The sequence below is a fragment of the Lissotriton vulgaris genome, chromosome 8, assembly GCF_964263255.1.
Source record: "Lissotriton vulgaris chromosome 8, aLisVul1.2, whole genome shotgun sequence".
Classification (NCBI taxonomy): Eukaryota; Metazoa; Chordata; class Amphibia; order Caudata; family Salamandridae; genus Lissotriton; species Lissotriton vulgaris.
The window spans coordinates 1,380,623,122-1,380,647,913 of NC_141696.1; the positions used below are offsets into that span (position 1 = coordinate 1,380,623,122).

The window sequence follows — 24,792 nt, forward strand, 5'->3', positions numbered from 1 at the left end:
TAAATTTTTCAAATTCACATTTGTTAAGACGTTATGTACACAACAAACAAGACCAATAAATTCCTATTTACAATAACAAAAATACATTTCAAATATACAAGTCAAAAATCGTTATTCAAACCTTCAATCATTCCTCACTTATACCATTACAAACAAACACAGAAAATGAAATTTACGTGAATGCTGGAATAAAATTATTCACATCGAAGCCATCAACAGTTGTTATTCTCAGAAGAAGCCTATTTGTTACAATGCAAGAAACTTTTTTCTATTTTTGGCTATTAAACAGTCTACGCGTTTCGAACTCGCGTTATTTAGGAAAGATTTATGCCAGTCTTTTTCAGGATAACCAATTTCTAGTGACATCAATCTTTCCATGCATGGAAAAATTGATGCCACTAGAAATTGGTTATCCTGAAAAATAGTCCAACCTGCTAGTCACTGTAGACGAACACGATTGCCCACAACTCCACTGCCAATTCATTATGTGACACTTTTACAAAATATGGTACCAATTGGTCCAATGTAGTAGATCAAAAAAGAACCTCAGCTCCAGTAGCCTAAAGCCAGCCACAATACGTTCTATGAGCAACATTGGAAAAAGGACAGCCCCGGGCCAAGCCCACTGAATATATTCTTCCAAAGGGTTTCAAGTTGCAATTAGATCCGCGTGAGATAATAAAGTGCCAAGAACAGTACAGAAGACAAAGTGCTGACAATCTCGACTAAACTTGAGCAAAAACTACATTTCCCAGGTTCATTAAACAAAAAAAACAGGAAGCGTTTACACGCCACCGATTCATTCACGGATTAGAGAATGAAAATTCTAGATTATGGGACGGCGACCTAGCAGTCATATCGGACAATTCAACTGACGTTGAACGGCGATTGAATTCCGCTTTAATTTCAAATATTATCTCGCATGATCTTTTTTGCTCCCGTGCAAGTAAGTGTAACAAAACACTAAAACAAAAGGAGGATGCTTGATAATACGCAACGAAAACAATTTTTAAGCGCTTTTAAACTCTTCATATACACAATATGGGACCGCGCAAGCCACTAAAAACCACACCGCGACCATTGGACTCCAATTCCCGAGATCCTTTTCGGACCCGGAAGCCAGCGCGACCGAGACGCGGCGTCTTCGACGAGCAAGGAGACTTCTTTGAAGCACCGTGCCCCGACTTCTTAAGGTATGGACCCCAATTGGTAACTCTACTAATCAAGCGACCATCCTACATTCGTTCTAAACAACCTGAGAACGGGCAAACCATTAAATATCGATTTCTTGTTGATTCCTTTAGGCGGAGGCACACGAGGTACAGACATAGACACCTGAGCTCCTACCCTAAGGTAAGAAATTCCTTCTTACCTTCCAGGTATCTCTAAACATTTCCAAAACGATGTTGGCATTTATGGGCATCTCTCCCTTTTTCCAGTGGGTGAGAGTCAGGCAGTGAAAAAAGCAAGCACGACACTGGCAAATAGAAGTAAATAGGTGACGAAAGCATGAGTGTATCAGAAGTGTTATCAACATTAGGTATAAAGGGAAATGTGATTTTGTGATTTTTTCCCCATATCAGATTTGTTGTACACGTCGGGGACAATTCACCATCCTCTAGACTCTGATAAGAGAGAGGTAAGATAAGGAGGCTTGTAGTAATGGCTATGGCAGCACACTTTCAGCAGCAGTTCATGTCCTAAAGAAAGCTTTCTTTCTTTTATTACAGACTTTGGTCCTGAAGAGAACTCCTAAATAACGCGAGTTCGAAACGCGTAGACTGTTTAAAAGCCAAAAAAATAAAAAAGTTTCTTGCATTTTAACAAATAGGCTTCTTCTGAGAATAACAACTGTTGATGGCTTCGCTGTGAATAATTTTATTCTAGCATTCACGTAAATTTCATTTTCTGTGTTTGTAATGGTATGAGTGAGGAATGATTGAAGGTTTGAATGACGATTTTTGACTTGTATATTTGAAATGTATTTTTGGTATTGTAAATAGGAATTTATTGGTCTTGTTTGTTGTGTACATAAGGTCTTAACAAATGTATATTTGAAAAATGTAAATACCAAATTGAAGAGTATTAAACTAAACACTCAAGTAAATTAAAGAATTGAAAATATAAACACAAAACATAGCGTTTCATTCGGATGTTTTGAAAACATTTTAGGGTAAGTGAGTAGCGGCACATGCACCTCTTTTTGTTCATTATAGCTTGTGGCAAGCAGTGCTGTTGGGAGCCCAGACGCAGTGGTGGTTTTTTTTGTTGTATTTGCAAGCAGCCGCTTGTGTGGTCCTTTATCCCAGTGGAATTAGCTGAGTAAGGATTTTGGATGTACTTCACATTGTAGCAGGAACAAAGGTTCTGCGCCCGTGGTTCTTTTGTGTGTATGCTGACCTTGTGGTAAGATTGGATTTAAGTTTGCAAGAGCATGTCTGAAAATGAAACATTTGCTTATAGCGAGGAACACATAAAAAATCTGCTTGCTGCCCCTCCAATATTTGCTTCTGCATCTTTGAGCACCTCTGCTCAAAATCAGAACGAAATAGACAAATTATCTATGTTAAAGAAAAAACAAATCCGTACTGATCCTCATGGACATTTCTTGCTTCAACACTTGAGAGGTGGAACAATTCCAAGTGGACTACAGATCAAAAATGTCCCTGTAATTTTCACAGAGGACCCCTTATATAAGAAAGGATATAGCTACATAGAGACGAAATGCAGCCGTGATCTAATGGTACTAACAATTGGAAGAAATAGAGGCTTTGGAAAACGCGATCTCCACTAATCAACTAATCACTGACGCAAAAACATTACTGGAAAAAGTCCAAAAGGATATCGGAGAGTTCAAAGACTATACAATAAATCAAAAGACAGCACAATTTGAGAAGGACAAAAAGAACTTAAACTTAGAGAAAGTATACCCTTTTCTCCAATCGGACTTCTATACCAGACCAGCGGCAAGGAAACATCTGCAGGATTACCAGGGGAGATCATCGCATAATTTTATTACATTTTCTTACACGTCATCATCTGGAAGTAGCAGCGAGGGAGAGAATCCAACCCCTCGGAGAAATAATACCAGACGAGGAGGTTTCCAACAGCAACATCAAAGATTCCAACAACAACATCAAGGATCTTTTTTAGCGAGAGGCCAAACAAAACGTCGTGGAAAAACAAGGTACAACCAGTACCCATGGGAGATGTCGACAAGACGACAAAATTACAAGAACTGATTCCCTCTCCGATATTCAATTTGTCCAACAAAATTCTAACAAGCGATGAAGAAAAGATCTTAAGAAAAGGTCTAACATTTGTCCCAACTAGACAGGCTGACTTCGTCAAATTGAAGACAGAAGTTATCGAATTCTGTCGCAAAGTGAGGTTAAAATCCTTCTTTTCAGAAAATATATATCAATCTGCAATGGAAACAACGGGACTACGTAATAAATCATCTTTTTGCCCTCCCAATAGTAAGGTACCAAAAGAGGTCATTACGTTTGAAAGAACGATATTATCTGCTGTTACCAACATGGAAACCAAGAAAAAATGGATTAAACACAATCTATCCAAGGTGGAGTCACAAGCATTAATCAACCTCAAGAAGGACACTTCGGTCATTATAAAACAGGCCGATAAAGGCGGGCTCAATTGTCGTTTGGGATAAGGATCTATATATCAATGAAGTAAAAAGACAACTCAGTGATGCGACATGTTATCGGAAAATAAGTAAAGATCCAACATTAGAGCTGAAAAATGAACTACACAAAATTATCGATGAGGGCTTTGACCATGGATTCCTAGGCAAAAAAGAGACGGAATACTTAAAAATCAAACACCCAAGGACGCCATTATTTTATTTGTTACCAAAAATACACAAAAATGAAAAAATGCCACCAGGGCGACCAATATTGTCTGGCTGCGAATCATTATTAGAACCGATCTCAAAGTTCGTAGACTTTTTCCTAAAACCCTTCCTAGCACATGTGAAATCATTTGTACAAGACACGACAGATTTTATTAATAAACTGACCACAATCGATTTTGACCAAAATAATCACTGGATGGTGACAATGGACATCTTGTCCCTATATACACAAATCCCTCAGGATGAGGGTATTTATGTGTTAGAAGCATTTTTGGAAGAAAGATAGAGACCTCATAAAATACCAACATCCTTCATCCTAAAACTTGCAGAGTTTGCATTGAAAAAGAACTGTTTCAATTTTCATGGAGAGTTCTTCTTCCAAACAGGTGGTGTGACGATGGGATGCCCATTCGCCCCGGAATTGGCAGTTTTATTCATGTCAAAATAGGAAGAGACTTTTGTCTATAAAAACAATCCTTTCGCCCAGTGGATTAAACATTGGTATTGTTATATAGATGATATTTTCTTTGTCTGGACAGGCTCAGAAGATGATCTAAAGAAATTCCATGATTAGATTAACAACAGAGTTCCAACAATTAAGTTCAGTTTGGACCATTCTAAAGAACAAATGCCATTTTTGGATGTCGAAATTTACACCTCAGAAGGAGGTTTAGTAACAAAACTCCCCAAAAAACCGACAGACCGAAATAAGGCTCTGCATTTCAAAAGTAACCACCCTCACAGCCTCAAAGATAATCTACCATCTGGGCAGTATTTAAGAATTTGACGTAACTGTCAATACAAGGATGAATACCTGAGACATGCAGGAAATCTAACAACCAATTTACAACAACGTGGATACCCCAAAAAACTTCTGAAAAAATCTCTAAAAAGAGCGTGGTGGACACCACGGGAGAGTCTATTGCAAAGAAGAACAAAAAAAGAAACCGATAGAATGGTCTTCGTCTCCACATTTTGCCCCAACTCTAATGCATTAAAAAAAGTGGTAAAACAAAACTGGCACCTATTGAAGAATATAGATGAAGCTTTCACGAATGAACCACTCTTTGCCTTCAAAAAAACTTCAGCATCGCCAATCAATTGGTGAGGGCTGCCTTGCCACAAGATAAAAATCTGAACTTACGTACCATGCTAGGTCTACCACCGATTCAAGGACACCACAGATGTGGTACATGCTCATGTTGCGACACAACAAAAGAAGGAACAGTATTCAAATACAAACAGATAAGTTGGAAACATGAAGCATTCTTTAACTGCAAATCTCGGTATGTTGTATATGGAATCATATGCCCATGCAACCTACTGTACATCGGAAAAACAAGCCAAGAAGTGCGCCTACGGATACAACAACACAAATCCAGAATTAAAAACAACGTAGCGACAGCACCCCTTGTCAATCACTGGCGCGAAAAACAGCATAAAGACATCGATCTAGTATGGACTGTAATTTTGAAAGTGGAAAATGACGCTAGAGGTGGAGACCTGGAAGCAAAACTCACAAGAAGAGAAGCCATGTTAATAGTAAAATTTAATACAGCACTATATGGTCTGAATGAGCTAACAGAGATGTTCAAACTATGACAACATTGCATGGAAAGATTGATGCCACTAGAAATTGGTTATCCTGAAAAATAGTCCAACCTGCTAGTCACTGTAGACGAACACGATTGCCCACAACTCCACTGCCAATTCATTATGTGACACTTTTACAAAATATGGTACCAATTAGTCCAATGTAGTAGATCAAAAAAGAACCTCAGCTCCAGTAGCCTAAAGCCAGCCACAATACGTTCTATGAGCAACATCGGAAAAAGGACAGCCGCGGGCCAAGCCCACTAAATATATTCTTCCAAAGGGTTTGAAGTCCTGAACACAAAGAACTAGATAACAAAGAGTTGCAATTAGATCCGCGTGAGATAATAAAGTGCCAAGAGCAGTATACAAGACAAAGTGCTGACAATCTCGACTAAACTTGAGCAATAACTACATTTCCCAGGTTCATTAAACAAAAAAAAACAGGAAGCGTTTACACGCCACCGATTCATTCACTGATTAGAGAATGAAAATTCTAGATTATGGAACGGCGACCTAGCAGTCATATCGGATAATTCAACTGACGTTGAACGCCAATTGAATTCCGCTTTAAATTCAAATGTTATCTCGCATGATGTTTTTTGCGCCCGTGCAAGTTAGTGTAACAAAACACTAAAACAAAAGGAGGATGCTTGATAATACGCAACAAAAATAATTTTTAAGCGCTTTTAAACTCTTCATATATACAATATGGGACCGCGCAGGCCTTTAAAAACCACACCGCGACCATTGGACTCCAATTCCCGAGATCCTTTTCGGACCCGGAAGCCAGCACGACCGAGACGCGGCGTCTTCGACGAGCAAGGAGACTTCTTTGAAGCACCGTGCCCCGACTTCTTAAGGTATGGACCCCAATTGGTAAGTCTACTAATCAAGCGACCATCCCACATTCGTTATAAACAACCTGAGAAAGGGCAAACCATTAAATACTGATTTCTTGTTGATTCCTTTAGGCGGAGGCACACGAGGTACAGACACAGACACCTGAGCTCCTCCCCTGAGGTAAGAAATTCCTTCTTACCTTCCAGGTATCTCTAAACATTTCCAAAACGATATTGGCACTTATGGGCATCTCTCCCTTTTTTGCAGTGGGTGAGAGTCAGGCAGTGAAAAAAACAAGCACGACACTGGCAAATAGAAGTAAGTAGGTGACGAAAGCATGAGTGTATCAGAAGTGTTATCAACATTAAGTATAAAGGGAAATGTGATTTTGTGATTTTTTCCCCACATCAGATTTGTTGTACACGTCGGGGACAATTGACCATCCTCTAGACTCTGATAAGAGAGAGGTAAGATAAGGAGGCTTGTAGTAATGGCTATGGCAGCACATTTTCAGCAGCAGTTCATGTCCTAAAGAAAGCTTTCTTTCTTTTATTAATGACATTGGTCCTGAAGAGAACTCCTAAATAACGCGAGTTCGAAACGCGTAGACTGTTTAAAAGCCAAAAATAGAAAAAAGTTTCTTTCATTGTAACAAATAGGCTTCTTCTGAGAATAACAACTGTTGATGGCTTCGCTGTGAATAATTTTATTCCAGCATTCACGTAAATTTCATTTTCTGTTTTTGTTTGTAATGGTATGAGTGAGGAATGATTGAAGGTTTGAATGACGATTTTTGACTTGTATATTTGAAATGTATTTTTGTTATTGTAAATAGGAATTTATTGGTCTTGTTGGTTGTGTACATAAGGTCTTAACAAATATAAATTTGAAAAATGTAAATACTAAAATAAAAACTATTAAACTAAACACTCAAGTAAATTAAAGAATTGAAAATAGAAACACAAAACATAGCGTTTCATTCGGATGTTTTGAAAACATTTTAGGGTAAGTGAGTAGCGACACGTGCACCTCTTTTTGTTCATTATAGCTTGTGGCAAGCTGTGCTGTTGGGAGCCCAGACCCAGTGGTGGTTTCTTTTTGTGGGAATAATTCAAGCATTCCATCCATCATTGTTTTGTTTACTTTAGTGAGTCACCCTAAGTAGCACGGACATGCCCAGACGTGGGTTCCGTGCACACTGTTTAACTGGAACCAAGCTGTACCTGGCTGATGCACCAAAACTAGTGTGAAACCAGTCCTGGCTTGCTTGTGTTCCAGTTCAGGGAGGACCTGGCTTGACAGTTCGGGCTGGACTGTTCTGACTGGAGCAGGGTCAAGATTGATTTGCATATAGCTGGTTCCAAACAGGTATCATGGTGTGCCAAAAAACAATGGATTGGCTACAGTCTGAGTAATTACCAGTAGCTGAGATTACTTCAATTATTCCATCCTTCACTGTTTTGTATACTTCAACATGCACATCAGCACTTTGAAATGGCAGCCAATCACAAGCTGAAACCTTAGAAAACAAATAATAAAATTAATGGATCCATGGATGCTATTTCATTAATGCTTACAGACGAATTCAATTAGTTTTAACTTAAGATTGAGCCTATAAAGTGAATTATGAACCCTTATTATTATGACATGTTACTTTCAAAGGAAATGAAAAAGTTACACTTTTGCAGTTATTCACTATTTCAGATCGTCAACTGATACCAAGCTATTATGTAAGGTAGTCAGTGCGAGCTAGTGCCTAATTTCAGCCAATGGGAGCCCCAGCACTTACTCATCAACACCGGGTCTTTTTATAGGCACCCTGTAAGGACACATTCATTTATCATAGGCACGGCGAGATTAAGGGATTTGCCCGGAATCACAGGATGTTGAGCCGATGCCGATACTCAAACCTGGTTCCCCTGCTCAAAAGTCAGCAGCTGTGGACATTATGCCACATCCACTCCCCATTTTCATGGTTCGTAGTTGGTTCTGTTTTAGGTGGCACCAACAGGAGAAAAGGGCTGGTGCAAGCTGCCTCCTGATGAGAGCCCCAGCAAATTTACAAATCAACCACTGAGTGAGCTGACAAGGAATTGTCTATAAAGGAAAGTGAACTCAGCTGTAGGAAACCGGACTGTGAGACTATGGCAAAAAGAAGGTTCAGTCTTGATGAGAGATGTTACTGTGCTCTAACTCAGTTCTAGTGTCTAGAAAACCACACCGGTTTCTTCTAATGCTTACTAGTGAATGTGTGCAAGCTTGTTCTATATGTTTGGTAATGTTACCTCTTGTTTGTGCAGTTAAATGCCTTGAGTGTGTGAATTAGGTTGCAAAGCCTCATGGAGGCCTTCACTAACATGACTTGTTCAGCTTAATTTCAGATGTACGGTACAAAAGGGGGTGGTGATGGACGGAGCATCTGAATCAATCAAACACTCACACCCAGTCAAAAGATCTGGGTTTAATCCATCACCGTTCTTTAGCCCACTCTGCCACCCCAGTTCAGACATGGCTATATGCAAATCAGTTTGACCCTGTGCCCCATGGGAACAGTCCAGCCCGAACTGCCAGGCCATGTCTTCCCTGGACCGGAAACAAGCTTCCGAGGACCGGTTTTTGGCATTTCAGCCGTCTTCAGCCCGGCTTGCTTGAATCCAGTGGCAAAGTGAGCAAGGGACTCACGTCTGAGCATACCCTGCCGCACTTATGGCGGCCAAAAGCGGTACAAAAGGGGGAGGTGATGGACGGAGCATCTGAATCAATCAAACACTCACACCCAGTCAAAAGATCTGGGTTTAATCCATCACCGTTCTTTAGCCCACTCTGCCACCCCAGTTCAGACATGGCTATATGCAAATCAGTCTGACCCTGTGCCCCATGGGAACAGTCCAGCCCGAACTGCCAGGCCATGTCTTCCCTGGACCGGAAACAAGCTTCCGAGGACCGGTTTTTGGCATTTCAGCCGTCTTCAGCCCGGCTTGCTTGAATCCAGTGGCAAAGTGAGCAAGGGACTCACGTCTGAGCATACCCTGCCGCACTTATGGCGGCCAAAAGCGGTACAAAAGGGGGAGGTGATGGACGGAGCATCTGAATCAATCAAACACTCACACCCAGTCAAAAGATCTAGGTTTAATCCATCACCGTTCTTTAGCCCACTCTGCCACCCCAGTTCAGACATGGCTATATGCAAATTAGTCTGACCCTGTGCCCCATGGGAACAGTCCAGCCCGAACTGCCAGGCCATGTCTTCCCTGGACCGGAAACACGCTTCCGAGGACCGGTTTCTGGCATTCCAGCCGTTTTCAGCCCGGCTTGCTTGAATCCAGTGGCAAAGTGAGCAAGGGACTCCATCTGAGCATACCCTGCGACACTTATGGCGGCCAAAAGCGGTACAAAAGGGGGTGGTGATGGACGGAGCATCTGAATCAATCAAACACTCACACCCAGTCAAAAGATCTGGGTTTAATCCATCACCGTTCTTTAGCCCACTCTGCCACCCCAGTTCAGACATGGCTATATGCAAATCAGTCTGACCCTGTGCCCCATGGGAACAGTCCATCCTGAACTGCCAGGCCATGTCTTCCCTGGACCGGAAACAAGCTTCCGAGGACCGGTTTCTGGCATTCCAGCCGTCTTCAGCCCGGCTTGCTTGAATCCAGTGGCAAAGTGAGCAAGGGACTCACGTCTGAGCATACCCTGCCACACTTATGGTGGCCAAAAGCGGTACAAAAGGGGGTGGTGATGGATGGAGCATCTGAATCAATCAAACACTCACACCCAGTCAAAAGATCTGGGTTTAATCCATCACCGTTCTTTGGCCCACTATGCCACCCCAGTTCAGACACGGCTATATGCTAATCAGTCTGACCCTGTGCCCCATGGGAACAGTCCAGCCCGAACTGCCAGGCCATCTCTTCCCTGGACCGGAAACAAGCTTCCGAGGACCGGTTTCTGGCATTCCAGCCGTCTTCAGCCCGGCTTGCTTGAATCCAGTGGCAAAGTGAGCAAGGGACTCACGTCTGAGCATACCCTGCCACACTTATGGCGGCCAAAAGCGGTACAAAAGGGGGTGGTGATGGACGGAGCATCTGAATCAATCAAACACTCACACCCAGTCAAAAGATCTAGGTTTAATCCATCACCGTTCTTTAGCCCACTCTGCCGCCCCAGTTCAGACATGGCTATATGCAAATCAGTCTGACCCTGTGCCCCATGGGAACAGTCCAGCCCGAACTGCCAGGCCATGTCTTCCCTGAACCCGAAACAAGCTTCCGAGGACCGGTTTCTGGCATTCCAGCCGTCTTCAGCCCGGCTTGCTTGAATCCAGTGGCAAAGTGAGCAAGGGACTCACGTCTGAGCATAGCCTGCCACACTTATGGCGGCCAAAAGCGGTACAAAAGGGGGTGATGATGGACGGAGTATCTGAATCAATCAAACACTCACACCCAGTCAAAAGATCTGGGTTTAATCCATCACCGTTCTTTAGCCCACTCTGCCACCCCAGTTCAGACATGGCTATATGCAAATCAGTCTGACCCTGTGCGCCATGGGAACAGTCCAGCCCGAACTGCCAGGCCATATCTTGCCTGGACCGGAAAGGAACTGCACAATATTGGACCTCACTACATGCTTAAGAAATTTGTCTCGTACATCCCTCACAAGGCACTCAGGTCCTCACATGCAAAATTCTTAGTAATACCAAAGGTCAAATGAGCATCATGGAAAGGTAGGAGTTTTGTTTCAAGGACCGTAAAACGTTGTAACTCCCATCCCGCTAATCTACGTAAATGCCCAGTCCTCCTATCATTTAGGATATTTATAAATAGGATCAAGAGTGATCAATGAAACAAAAATATTAAAGATCATTCATGGATAAGAAGGGGAATCCAAAAGTTCAATTTTATCTTATAGGATAGACTGAATATGTCCTAGGCAGCCTACGAGATAGACGGTGATGGAGTGAGGTCAGGCAAGGCCCAGTGGTTTGCAGTGGTCAGCAGTTTGATCTTCTGACTTAATTATGAAATCAAAATCAACCTGTGGGGCAAATCAAGAAGCTGTGGCCAAGAGGGACTCAGTGGGGGCTTATACACCGATTCAGCTGTCTTGCTGAAGCTCCGAGCCATGCTGCAAAAACTCAGGGGATCAACCTTCACATCATAGCTATTAAAAATTGCATTGACCTGTGGGACACTTTTTCATCTTATTCAGCTCCCAGGTTTCAATTTCATGCTCACAAATATTTCTGGCGTACAGAACCCATCAATGGAGCAAGGAATGAAGCTGTGTCTGGCAGGATTTCACAAAGTTGGAGACCTTTTCGAGTCGTTTCTATTGAAGACATCTTTCTTTCAGAGAAATTGTCTCAACAAGATGCTCCTAGAAATCTTGTTTTCCAAGGTCAAGTATTTGTTGGGTAGTCCAGGACCTAGTCCTGGTCCTTCAGAGTTTAAACATTATGTAAGTGTAAACTTTAGACCTATATTTCTGGTGCTGCTTTGCACTGATGACCATGGTTATGATGGGAAAGCACTTTTTTCACTTTAGGAAGACCAGAAGACAAAGACAAGTGTTAATTAGTATTGCTGCTTTGTCTTGAAAACTTGTTTTGAATCCGTTTCTACCTGTGGATTTGCAGAAGACCAGCCTTTGTAATCCTGAGAGTAGCATTGCGAGTCAGAAATCCGATTAAAAGCAGAAACATTCTTCAGCAGGACCTGTGTTCAGTCCTTTCTCCAGCAGCCTGTTCTACTTCTTCTTGCTCTCACATGAGTGCAGCAAGTTGTAGTGAGGTTGGTGGGGTCATTACTTTATAGGGTTTCCTGACTAGTGATGCATAATGTCAACATTCTAACCGATGTCCATCTTATTTTAACAACAGCTATTGGGTTTTGAGGAAAAATAAGTTGCACTGGACCTCTTGTTCCAGTTTTTCAAAATGGAGGTGTGGACCTTTGGCTCAGAATCAATTTACTAGTTTCCTTATACTATCCCAAGTGCACCCTTATTTGGTCCTTCATGAATACAGTCATGCACATCCCTTCTAGCCGTCCACGATTTCCCGTCCATGGAGTTATCTGCCGTGCTTTCTGCATGACTCTGCTACTTCAAATGTTTGCCATATCATTATCAACACAACATGCAGGATGTTTGTTTGTGAAAACTGTTTTTGTGATTGTTCTGTTTAAATCTTGAAATGGAACCCTAACAAATATGATCTCAGTTTCCTGAGAGATGACTTAACCATTTAATGGTATTCCACATCAGTTTCCTGAGTAGAAGCCTTCTACTAATGAATGCAAAAGGTCAGCCACGCCCTTTCCCATTTTTCTGTAACAGAACTGTGCCTATGCCAAGTTCTTATGCATCCACCTGTACCACAATAATTTTGTTATGGTGTGGTAACCTTAGCACTGCTGCAGGACATAAGTGCCAAACCCCAGGAAACCATGGAATCTGTTAATCTAAGAGGATAGAGTAGAAAGGCCCGATTCACAGAACTAACTAAAGACAAAATCCTAAACTTTTTTTTTTTATTGTATTTATTGGCATTTGCAAAAGAGAGAATACATGTACAAGTACATATTCCAATTCAGTACTTACAGGATGTACAATCCAGGCGTACAGCCAAAAACAAATCCTAACATCAAAAGCTAGTCATGCCAATAGGTTATACCTTAGTCGGATTCAACTGCACAAAATATCGGACAAGGTTACATATATACATTTCAGAGTGAGTAACAACATCGGGTGGAGTAAAGGTCACACAAATAGCATATCACAGCTTCATGGGACAAGCCATCCAGGTGCGTATCTGGGAACATGGGAACATTGTGCATGAACAGCGCACATAACAAATGCAGCGGGGGCACTTCAAATACCTCAGGTCTGCAGAACAGAGAATGACAGCATCTCCTACTCCCAGGGACTCAGCCTAAACATTTTTAAGGTACTTCTTCCGAGTCACCCGTTCGACAAAATCCTAAACCTACTTCCATTTTGGTATACAGTTTAGGAGTAGTAAAGTCAGGAGTCCTAACTTTACTACTCCTAAACTGAGAAAAATCCTAACCTTAAAATTTCGGTATTCACAGAAGGCATTTAGGAGTCCTAAAGTTAGGACTCCTAACTTATTACTCCTAAACTGAGAAAAATCCTAACTTTTGGACTTTCGTTATTCACAGAAGGCATTTAGGAGTCCTAAAGTTAGGACTCCTAACTTCTGTGAATACCGAAATGAGTAAGTGCCTTCTGTGAATACCAAAATGAGTAAGTGCCTTCGGTGAATACCAAATGGTAGTAAGTTTAGGATTTTGCCTTAAGTTAGTTCTGTGAATCGGGCCAGAAGACATTCAAGATAACACTCCTACCTAACTCCACTACAGGAGGAAAGAGAATAAGAGCAAAACAAGATAGTTCAAGGGAACAACCACAGTGACAAACTCTTGAAACTGAAAGCCACACACCTATCTGAATGATGGCAATGCACCTACTGCATGCTTACCTGGGGTTTATGAATCCTTCTACTGAACAAGCCCTGGACATGGAGGATGTAACCTGGAAGTGAGTAAGCTTTGAGGTTAGTGGTCTTTTTCTCCTAATAAGTTTCCACCAACCTGTTCTCCATTTCTTACAGGCAATTAAAAAAAATATACTTTCTCCAATGAAGATGTTCTTGGAACCCTTAGTCTTATGGTGATATTTACATGAAAATGCCGGAGCGTGGTGGTGCACAAAATTTGGCAACGCCGTGTTCCGGTCTTTTCAAAACAAAGAGATGCACCGTATTTACAAAAATACAGTGCACCCCTGCATTTCCCTCAGCGCTGGTGCTAAAAAAGCGCTCTAGCATCTACGTACGCACGCTGCTGGTATGTGGCATTATTGATTGTTTATGTGCAGGAAGGTGTACCTTCCTGCACATAAACAAATAATAATAGTGATTTGCTCTTTCTATGTGTGCTGCAGAATGCAGCAAACATAGAAAGAGCAAAAAACAAGAAGAATTAATAATTCATCCTCATATCGCCATCCTAAGACCAGGTATTATCTGGCCTTAGTTTTGGGCGCTCCTCCAGCCTTGTATATCCGGGGCAGTGTCAAAAAGCGATTGGTGTTGTAGTGGAAAGCCCACAGCAACAGCCATTTCCCACCCCCTTGCCGCAGTGGACAGTGGTAGAAAGGGTCATTTTTACAAGGTGATGTTAAGCCATGTTAAGTGGTAATATGGGGAATGAAGCATCACCAGTGAAGCGTCAAAAAAAGTTACGCTCCGGTGGTGTTAGTTTTTTTTTTTAAATCTTATCCTGTGATTCAGATTTGCCCATGTGTGGTGCAGACTGACGTTCCGAGCCTTTTGAGCCTCTCTTTTTCCTAATCCTGACAAACACTATTGTCTGTCTGAACACTTGTTGTCCTCTACCTGTGATTTATGATACAATCCATCTCACAAGACCTTATTTCCCAAGATTCTAAAAGGGAATATGAAAATCTTATCTATAATTCTGTCTTCCTGCTACCTTGCACCACCTAAACTCCACCCTTTTCAGCCCTTTCACGACCAATGAAAAGCACACCCTTTTTTCTGTACCTCAATGCAATCAACCCCATGGACTAAGACTTCAAGAGAGATCCCTCTGCTTCATGAGGATTCACTAAGGATGTTCAGCTTTCACATCCAGATGCCAAACCAGAGAGCCGGGTGTTCTAAGGTCTTGATTCTGAGATGTGTCAAACCTCCCCATAAACAATAGAAGGGAATGGCAAGCTGTTAGTCTCGTATCTGACCAGTCCTTTAGTCAATGGCATTCTGTTTTCGACATGTGCCTGTCAAATAAGAGGAACTGCTTCAGTTCAATGGCCAGTCGCACACCCTAAGACCACTCCTGGACTGGACAGAAGTGTGAAGGAATCTAATGATGCTCTGTGTAGAGCTTGTCTAGGTAGCAGTTGGCACCAGAGGGTACCAACCTTAGATAAGGTAATTCTACTGTGGTATAAAATACAATTCCAGAGCATCTAATGATTTTTATTTTCACCAGTTATTTCAAAGTCACATCAATTTTGCTTTTAGCTTCCTAAACCAAAGTCAGAAAGATGTACACCTTTAAAACTACACAGACTTACCTATGTATAAATTCACTTCAGCCTCAATGGAAGCCTGGCTCTTTAGCCCACATTACCCCTCCAAACAAGCAAGTGTGTACATCAACATGTTCTAAATTTGAACATCATGAAGCTGGAGATTGCTGCTACAGGCACGATGACAGCTTAACTAATGCCAGATTTATAGAATGCCCAAAAAAGGCACAGCTATCAAACCCAAAGTCAGTATTACCACCCTTTTGCCCTATAAATGGGTAGTGAACGCTTTGCTGTATCCCCATATGATATTTAACTTTTTGGCCTCGTGTGCAGTTTGTGCACCTATTGAGGGCATACAGAAAAGCAAAGCATGCCAGTTAATGTAGCCAAAGCTGTTACCATATTTAGGGAAAACACATGTAGTCAGTTGCTCTTCAACAGCTGGTCCCTGCTCAGAGGTAGTTTTTTCTGCTGAGGTATGTTCAAAGGACTCAAACAGTTTAACAATTGCACATTCAATGACCTAATATGTAGTCATTTGGTACAACATCGATAACACAGAACCTGGACATTGCTAGGCGGCCTTTTCAGCATACAGGTGAAACTGTCTTTATTACTGGGGTTGAAAAGATGTGTTACCACTCTTAAGCTACTGGATTCTCTCACACTGGAGGAGCCACAGGCATGTAAGCACTTTAAGGCAGTTTTGTTACTTTTTTATTTTATTTTCTTTTCTCGCCATAATTTGAGACACCCGATGAGACGACCAAGGGAGCACTCTCCCAGAGACTTACAATATAATTCTTTTGTGAATCATCAGGGACTGGTGAATCATACGGAGATATTGAATGGTTTTATGATGGATGGCGACTCGTTAGTCTGAGAAATATTGAACTAGTGATTTTATAGAATACTGGACCATGCATAGATTACATCCGGACTGTGATAATTGGCTTCGTAAGGAGTCCCGTTTTTGCCATGAAGAAGTCAATGGGTGATTGTTTCCCATGACGAAACACGTGCCGGCTTTGCTTTCTTGTGGCTACATTCTGTATAATCTTAACAGACATTATATGAAGATTGGCAGCTTGATGGAAATTTCATATATGTGAAGAAAAGAAAATAAAATAAAAAAGGAACAGACATAAAGAAATTCTGATACGGAAAAGGATTTGATTTGGTTCTTCTTTTCTCTAAAGATTTAATCTGTTTCATTGTGCTCGGGGACAATAAGCTTTTTTCTGGTATTCTCTGTGGTTTTCACAGAGAAGATTAGGGGACGTTAGTGGCCGTCTACCCCTGTTCCCTGGAGCAACTTACTGCAGAGACTTACCATTATAGGTGGCGTTGCGCAAGGTTAACCCAGCCACGTCTTGTGCTCCAGTTTTAGGTTGAGCAGACTAAAAAGTAGAGCCTAGTGAACAGCATTGCTTACCTATTTCAAGCGGATGCTGCCAATTTTGAGTGCCTTATATATCTGAAGTGACGGCACCCTCTCCAATACAGCAGAGAGGGGTAGGTGCCACTACGTCCCCACCATGGGTATACCCCATCATGACATTGTTTTTTGTTTGTTATTGAGGTTGTTGATCACTGGGGGGCATGGCTTTGGCGAAGTTGGGTTGCCAAAGTGAGTGGGCGGGCGTTTTCTTTTCATGGTATGACACTGTTACATGTTCAGAGATGACTAGCATGTTCATGATCACAGGTCTTGATGTTGATTTGAAAATAGACAGGCTGCTTTGTGCTCGTGACTGGTACCAGTGTTACCTAAATGCAAACAGGTGAAAAATATAATTGTATCACATGGAATGTCCGGGGGCTCAACACTCCCCAGAAAATTCACCAAGTTCTGGCTTATCTAGAACGACATCAGGTGCAAATTGCCTTCCTGCAAGAATCACACTTAAGCAAGCAAAAAGAAGGTAATATTGCCACTAGATTGCGGGATATAGATTGGCGTCCTCATTTTCCAACTATGCCAGGGGGGTTCTGATTTTGGTCGAGAGAGGCATCCCCTTTCTCCCGATACTATCTCACACGGACTCTGAGGATCGCTGGGCCATGGTGCAGGGCAAGTTGGGGATCACTAAGGTAACACTTATCAATGTGCATGATCCAGTTGTAGATGAACCCACGGTCTTTGTCCAACTCCTGGAACTGCTACGCACTTGGCCGGAGTCAGCTATAATTTGGGGGGGAGATTTCAATACACATCTCAATCCAAACCTTGACAAATCTAATCCACAAGGGGTGCATACTGTTAAGCTTGCACAGTGCATTCGAGACGCCATGTTGGAGATGGGCCTTGTAGACATCAGGCAGGTCCGTAATGTTGCTGATAAGGCTGGTACACATGTCACACCGGCCTATAATAGTTGGTCCTGCTTGGACTACTGGCTTGCTAATTAAGAGGCTAATGGGTGGATACAACATGTACATATTCACCCACGCACCTTATCGGATCACAATCCGGTACTGTTAGCCATCCAAATCCCCGCAAATATATACCTCCCTTTCACGTGTCACTCTCGTGCCGAGGTTCTCCTTGACCCGATATTTGAAGATACCCTTAGACAGGCCATCATACAATATTTTGAAATAAATGTTCGGTCAGTGGATAGCGCAGCTGTGCTCTGGGAGGCCCTTAAGGTCACAATATGGGGGGTCTGCATTGGTACATCATCGGGCATTTTAAAAGACATAAGAGGTTGCTAGGATTGAGACAGAGCTTAAGGAGTGTGAAAGGCAATATCTGGTTGACCCAACACCGACATCTCTGGCTGGAATCCAGGATTTACTTAAGGAATATGATGCAATGGCGGAATCTGCGGTTCGCTATATGTCACGCCAACATGTAGCAGGGCTTATGGTGAAGCTGGGCGCCCTGGTAGAAGGCTAGCTACTACACTGCATTTTAGATCCGAACAACACCACATTACCAAAATAATAGACGCCCAAGGGGTGGAACACTATAGGCCACAGGATATAGTGGAACAATTTTGTGTTTTTATGGTGACTTATATGCAACATTGGTAAGTGTGGCTCAAAACCACCCGAGTGACTTACCGCACTCACCTATAATTACCAAGTAAGAAGTCAGATTGATAAGGGAAAAGAATAAACAATGTATTTTATTAGGACACAAACTCCCATATGAGAGGGCCCTGTCCGAGTGACTTACCGCACTCACCTATAATTACCAAGAAAGAAGTCATCCGGACAGTGGAGAAGAATAAACAAAGTATTTTATTAGGCCACAAACTCCCATATGAGAGGGCCCTGTCCGACCTCACCCCTAAGAGTGCGCCGAGAGGATAGACTCATCTCACCACAGCAATACATTATAACATGGTACAGCAAAGTAGAACACGCCCATACTGGAAAAGTACTGGACCCCAGAGAGGGTGAACAATGGCCTCACACAAGAGGCATCTGCACCTGCAATAGCAACATTTGGTTATCTCTGCCCAAGGCCGCGGAGCCGGGCCTCAGCATCTCCAGCGCATGGGAACATTACTGATTAGGTTTTTGTTATTAGTTTCGGCCACAGTTAGCTAAGAAACGAAAACTGCTGCGTTCAGGGTTTTTCCTATTCCTACGGGAGGGGGGAATGAGCAAGTGCGACTCGCACGCAGAGAGAAGCACCCAAAATGGTGGCACACAAGCTAAGCTAAGAAAACGGAATCACATCACACGCATAAAGGAATGATGATATGGAGAATACAAACGTAAATGCATAAATGAATACATCATTAGTTAGACACATTATGCTAACTCATAAATGTAAATGTAAGTGGGCGGGGCATCGGAAATTGAAACCTATCAGACCCTCCTTTTAGCATAATGTGGCTAACATGGGCGTAGCCTTTATTAGCTAAAAGATAAGGTCTTTACACATCATGCTAGTGACGGGGGGAAACATATCAATCAAAAACATCATCATCAATAAGAATCAACCAGTGAACATCATGGAGCTCCATGTCATTAGAAACAGGATACTGGCGGGTCGGTCTTTTAGGAGCTTGCAGATTACTGGCAAATATGGAGCAACAAGGGGGGAGGCAATAAACACAGCACAGCAATATACCCACTACTCCTACGACACCCATCAGAATCTTTCAGCCCCAAGAGGAGAAAACACCCCACAGCCATTTCTGTAGTGACCAGGTACCAGTGTCCTGATGAAGTTCAGTCGCTAATCTATGAAGTTTCTGTACAGCTAAGTTAACAGTGGGGGCCGAGTCAGGAATATACACACAACAAGACGTCCCGATGACGCGACAGGCCCCACCCCTATCAGCAAGAATGACGTCAAGCACCATCCTATTTTGAATCGTAAATAATCTCATAGCCTGCATCTCAACAGACATATTAGCTGCAATGTCTGCCTCAGTATTCACTACTTTTTCCATCACCCTTGACAGTCTCCGAATAGCTCTACTGTTAAATATGGGACCCCAGAACGGCAGTAGACCCTTAGAAAAGTCTGTCCATTGCTGCAAAGAAGTATCGGTTTGATCCACATCCTCAACTTGGAGTGCCCTTCTTTTACGCTGTCCAGGCATTATAGCAAACCGACGATGAGTCTTATGATAGTCTGAGGGGGCTACATAGACAGGAGGAAGCAGGTAAGCCAGATAGCAGACCCCACCCCAACCCTCAGGCAACCACAGGTATCCATTATCTCCACAAACAAAGTAAATATTCGGGGGAGTGACCAAAGAAGGACTAAGGGGCAAGCGGATCGAAGCAGTCACATTGCAAGAACTGTTCCCAACCTTTATAGGGCCCCTCCCTAGGATACAGAAGAATGGTGAGGGCCCAACAACTGCCAGGGGCACCAAAGAATGACTACTACCATTTGTCGCAGGGGGGTGTCTATAAGCCAGAGAAGAGTTCAACTGTAGAAAACACTCCCTAACTTTGTCAGTGTCGTTAGGAGTCACAAATCGTCCCACTTTCTTCGAGCATGTGTCCAGAAATGTCTGATCAAAACGTCTGTCAGTAAACAACTGTCCAAGAGAAGGGGTGGGCATAGGGCGTACTCGCATTGTCAAAGTAGATCCTCTACTAGGTAATCGAGGATCTAGAAAATCAGGTTGTTGAAAGAATTTCACCATGCCAATTAAAGTGTACCATCCCACACAACTATTCACAGGAGTTAAAGGGAGTGCCAGCAATCTATCCTTTTTATAGGCAGCAGATGGTAGCAACCCACAAACCCAACAATCTGTCACATCATACACGGCATGGGCATGATGTAGAGTTTTGATAAAAACATTATCACGGTAACCTTTTCGCACACATTGTTCACCATAATCAACAGTAACCATATTGTGCTCGGGAAGGGCAGAAGGGGTAGGGATAAACATATGAACAGGATAGGCTTTATCTAAGAAAAACAGTATTCCAAGAATTATTAGAAATACAATGATGAATATCACAATAGCCACAATTTTTCCTTTTCGGGGCAGAGCGAGCCATGGAGAGTCGCATTCTGGTCTATGAGGAGCTGCAAAAGGCTGCTCCTCCTCAGGAATGGGACGGCCAAAGGGGTACATGTTCCCTAACTAAAAGTCAAAAAGTAAGCTAAAAAGTAATCAAACAGTCACAGGCACACCGAAGCCGGCCAAGGGGTTCTTCACCCTCAGAAGGGATCTTCTCCCTGTGTCCGTTAAAGCCTCACAGGCAGGCTTCTATTGTTCATTCCCTAATCCCACAACGGAGTCGCACAGCTTTGCAACTCAAAAGCACTTAATCCGGGCCCAGGCGCAATCCTAGTGTCCTATCTGACAATGTCTCGACAGTGTACCAGGGCTCTTCCAGCAGTCCGTCCCTAACACTTAACTATTCTTCAGCACAGTTCTCTTCTAATTCCCTATCTCAGCCCTTCTTCCAGTGCCCAGTTCTCTTTCCTTCCCTTCCTGGGCCGCAGATTATAACGAGTGCTCCCTCGCACCTCTGGATCTGTGAACAGAATGGGGGGCTCAATGACAGGGGACTTATCCGCTGATGTTTGCTCTCTGTGATCAGGAGAGGCCTCACCACTCCTTTCGATACGGCTCCTCACCCCTCAACAAAGCATCTGAGAAGGGTATGTACCGAGGAACTACTTCACATTCGTCATCAGCGACACCTTTTCTCACCCATTCATCATATGGCAGTGGGACGCGCTTCACGTGGAACGCATGTGTCCACGCCTTGCGGCCCTGGATCCGGAGTGCAGTGCGGGTGGTGAGGAGAACTTGCCTCGGCTCCGACCACCTTGGATCCAAGCAGGACTTCCGCTGGTACTTCTTGACGACAACCCAGTCCCCGGGTTGTATAGTGTGTCCTTCCCCCTCCGGCCGTGGCTTCAGGGTGTCTGCTACCTGCTGATGAACAGAACGGAGATCTTTAGTCAAAGCATACAGGTAATCTGTCAACAAAGGGTATTCTATTTCTGAGAAACATTTAGGTCTAGGGAAACCCCACATGTTGGCCGGACGGTCGAAAATGACCTTATGGGGTGAGACACCTGTCGTGGAATTGACTGTCACTCTAATGGAAAGCAAAGCCAGAGGGAGTGCATCCGGCCAAAGTAACCCTGTACTCTCTTGTATCTTGCCATCTTCAGCTTCAAAGTCCCGTTAAACCTCTCCATCAAACCCACAGCCTGGGGGTGTCGTGCTGCATGACATTTCTGTGATATCTGTAGTCCCTTACATATCTGTTCCATCAATTTGGCATTAAAGGATGTGCCGTTATCACTCCAGATCACCCGGGGCAATCCGTAGCGAGAGAAATATTCCTTTATCAACATCTTAGCTGTTGAGCTAGCTGTACAATCCTTAGTTGGGAAAGCCTCCACCCACCTACTAAAGGAGCATACCACCACCAGGACGTACTTAAGGTTATTGACTCTCTCCATCTCGATATAATCCATTTGGATCACTTCAAAAGGAAAAGAAGGAGGAGCAAAATTGCCAACTGGGACAGGTGTTCCCTTTCCAGGATTATGTCTTAAACAAACCATGCACTGCTGCACTAAATAGGTTGCCATCTTGGAAATATTCTTATTACTGCACACTGGGTCTAGTAATTTACATATTCCTTTTGCACTAATATGAGCTGGCCCATGAGCCATTGTCACCACTGGGAGGACATATGCGTCCGGGAGTAACCATCGTCTTTTGTCTGACACATCCGTCCAACACTCATCCACGTCCAACCGTCCCCCACCATCCTTCCATGTCCTCAACTCAGTCGCTTTTTCTTGTGTGTTCCGTACACTTTGTACAGTATTCATAAACATATCAACGTCCGGTACCCACCTAGCTGATCCTACCACAAACATTCGTGGGAGTTTTGTCCTAGCTGTCTCCTTAGCTGTCTGATCTGCAAATGCATTGCCCCGTCCTACATCATCCACCACCGCCTTGTGTGCACTACATTTTATCACAGCCAGTCGTCTGGGAAGCGTCAATGCTGCCAATAGTTGTAATATCAACGGACCATTCTGGATCCTTTGTCCGTGTGATGTCAAAAACCCTCTCTCTGCCCACAGTCGCCCATAACTATGAGCCACGCCGAAGGCGTATTGGCTGTCAGTGTAAATATTCACGTCCAGTCCTTCACTCAATTCACACGCTCGCATCAATGCTATTATTTCTGCAGCTTGGGCTGAGTGGTACGGGACCCTAGAAGTCTCCACCACTGTTTTCAATGTTGTGACTGCATATGCTGCAGTTGAGGTACCATCCGCAAGTTTAAAACAGGAACGCTCAACATACAGCTCCCCGTCGGGATCATCTAGGGGGGTGTCCGTTAAATCTATCCCTCCCTTCGTCTCCTCCTCTGTCCGAAACAAACAATCATGGACTTCATCGTCCTTTTCATCTGAAGGGATGGGTAGCAACGTGGCTGGGTTCAAGGTGGCACATCTTTTAACCATAACATGGGGTGCGAATAATGTGAGCTCATAACCAGTAAGACGAGCACTAGTTAAATGCTGCGTCTGCGTTTTGTTCAATAAAGTGTCCACAGCATGCGGTATCATTACTGTGAGATCAGAACCCAGCACGAGCCCCACCGATTGTCTAATTGAGACCGCAGCAGCCGCTGTAGCCCTTAGACAGCTCTGCAACGCTCTCGCCACATTGTCAAGCATAGCAGAAAAATAAGCGCAAGGTCTCTGTTTCCCGCCAAAACATTGAGTTAGGACAGACAACGCGCAACCTTCCGCCTCATGTACAAAAAGCACAAAAGGCTTCTGGTAATCAGGAGTTCCCAAAACAGGTGCAGAACACAAAGCAGTTTTTAGTGACTCAAAAGCTTCTTGACATGCTGGAGTCCAGGGTAGGGGTTCGCGCACCTCTTTAGTAGTCAGATAAAGAAGGGGTTTGGTTAGTAAGGCATAATTGGGTATCCACTGGCCGACAATACGAGGTTATGCCCAAAAACGCGCGCACCTCTCGCTGCGTGTTAGGTACAGCCATGTTAGGTATCGCCTTGATGCGCTCCGGTGTCAACCTCCTCCCCTCCTTTGATAGGAGATGACCTAAGTAGGTAACCTCCTGTCGACAGTATTGAAATTTAGGAAGGGACACTCTGTGTCCATTTCGAGCCAAATAGTGCAACAATTTAACCGTGGCATCTCGACACCCATCTTCGGTGTCAGACGCTATTAAGAGATCATCTACATATTGCAATAAAACATTGCCCTCGGGGAGATCCAAATCATCCAATTGAGCCTTCAAAGCCTGACTATAAATGCTGGGGCTCTCAGTATAGCCTTGAGGAATTCCACAAGATCTGAAGCTGCGGCCAGCCAATGAGAATCCAAAAAGATGACGGCTATCAGGGTGTACCGGGATACTAAAGAAAGCGTTTTTCAAATCCAAAACAGAGAAATATCTCGCAGTGGGAGGGATCATTGTCAAAATCGTTGTAATGTCAGAGACCACCGGATATTGGGGTTCAACCACCTTATTAATGTGGCGTAAATCAATCACAAAACGATAAACATCAGGTGCACCATCACCTGCATCAGCAGAGGGTCTTTTAAGAATCGGGAGAATGGGGCTATTACAAATGTTAGAGGCTGTCTCCTCCACTACACCCGACCGTATCAAATCCTGTATTATTTGTAGCAAAGCCATTTCACCATCCCTAGATATTTTATACTGTTGTATTCGGGGCAATCGAGCTCCCACCTTAACCTTAATGGACAAGGGGGCAATATCCACCTTTCCCACATCAGTATCGCTACTGGCCCACAAAGTCTCCGGGATCCCCACAAACTCAGCTGGAAGAGGCTCGTCTTTTGAGAAGCACTGTTGCGCGCGCGAGACAGAAGGGCCCAAAGTGACGTACACACCGTCTGGAGAACAGTAAATGGTGGAATGCAATCTCTT

General features: G+C 43.4%; 1 protein-coding gene across 1 annotated transcript; it reads right to left on the reverse strand.

Annotated features, from left to right (window-relative positions):
* Nucleotides 1–19,515: 19,515 nt before the first annotated feature.
* Nucleotides 19,516–20,958, reverse strand: LOC147698785 (uncharacterized). The gene has a single exon (XM_086936273.1). It carries the CDS (start codon nucleotides 20,956–20,958, stop codon nucleotides 19,516–19,518), a length of 1,443 nt encoding a protein of 480 aa, XP_086792399.1.
* Nucleotides 20,959–24,792: the final 3,834 nt, after the last annotated feature.

Excerpts from the sequence above, each read along its gene's own strand:
- LOC147698785 (XM_086936273.1), bottom strand. The coding sequence starts at position 20,958 with ATGTACCCCTTTGGCCGTCCCATTCCTGAGGAGGAGCAGCCTTTTGCA.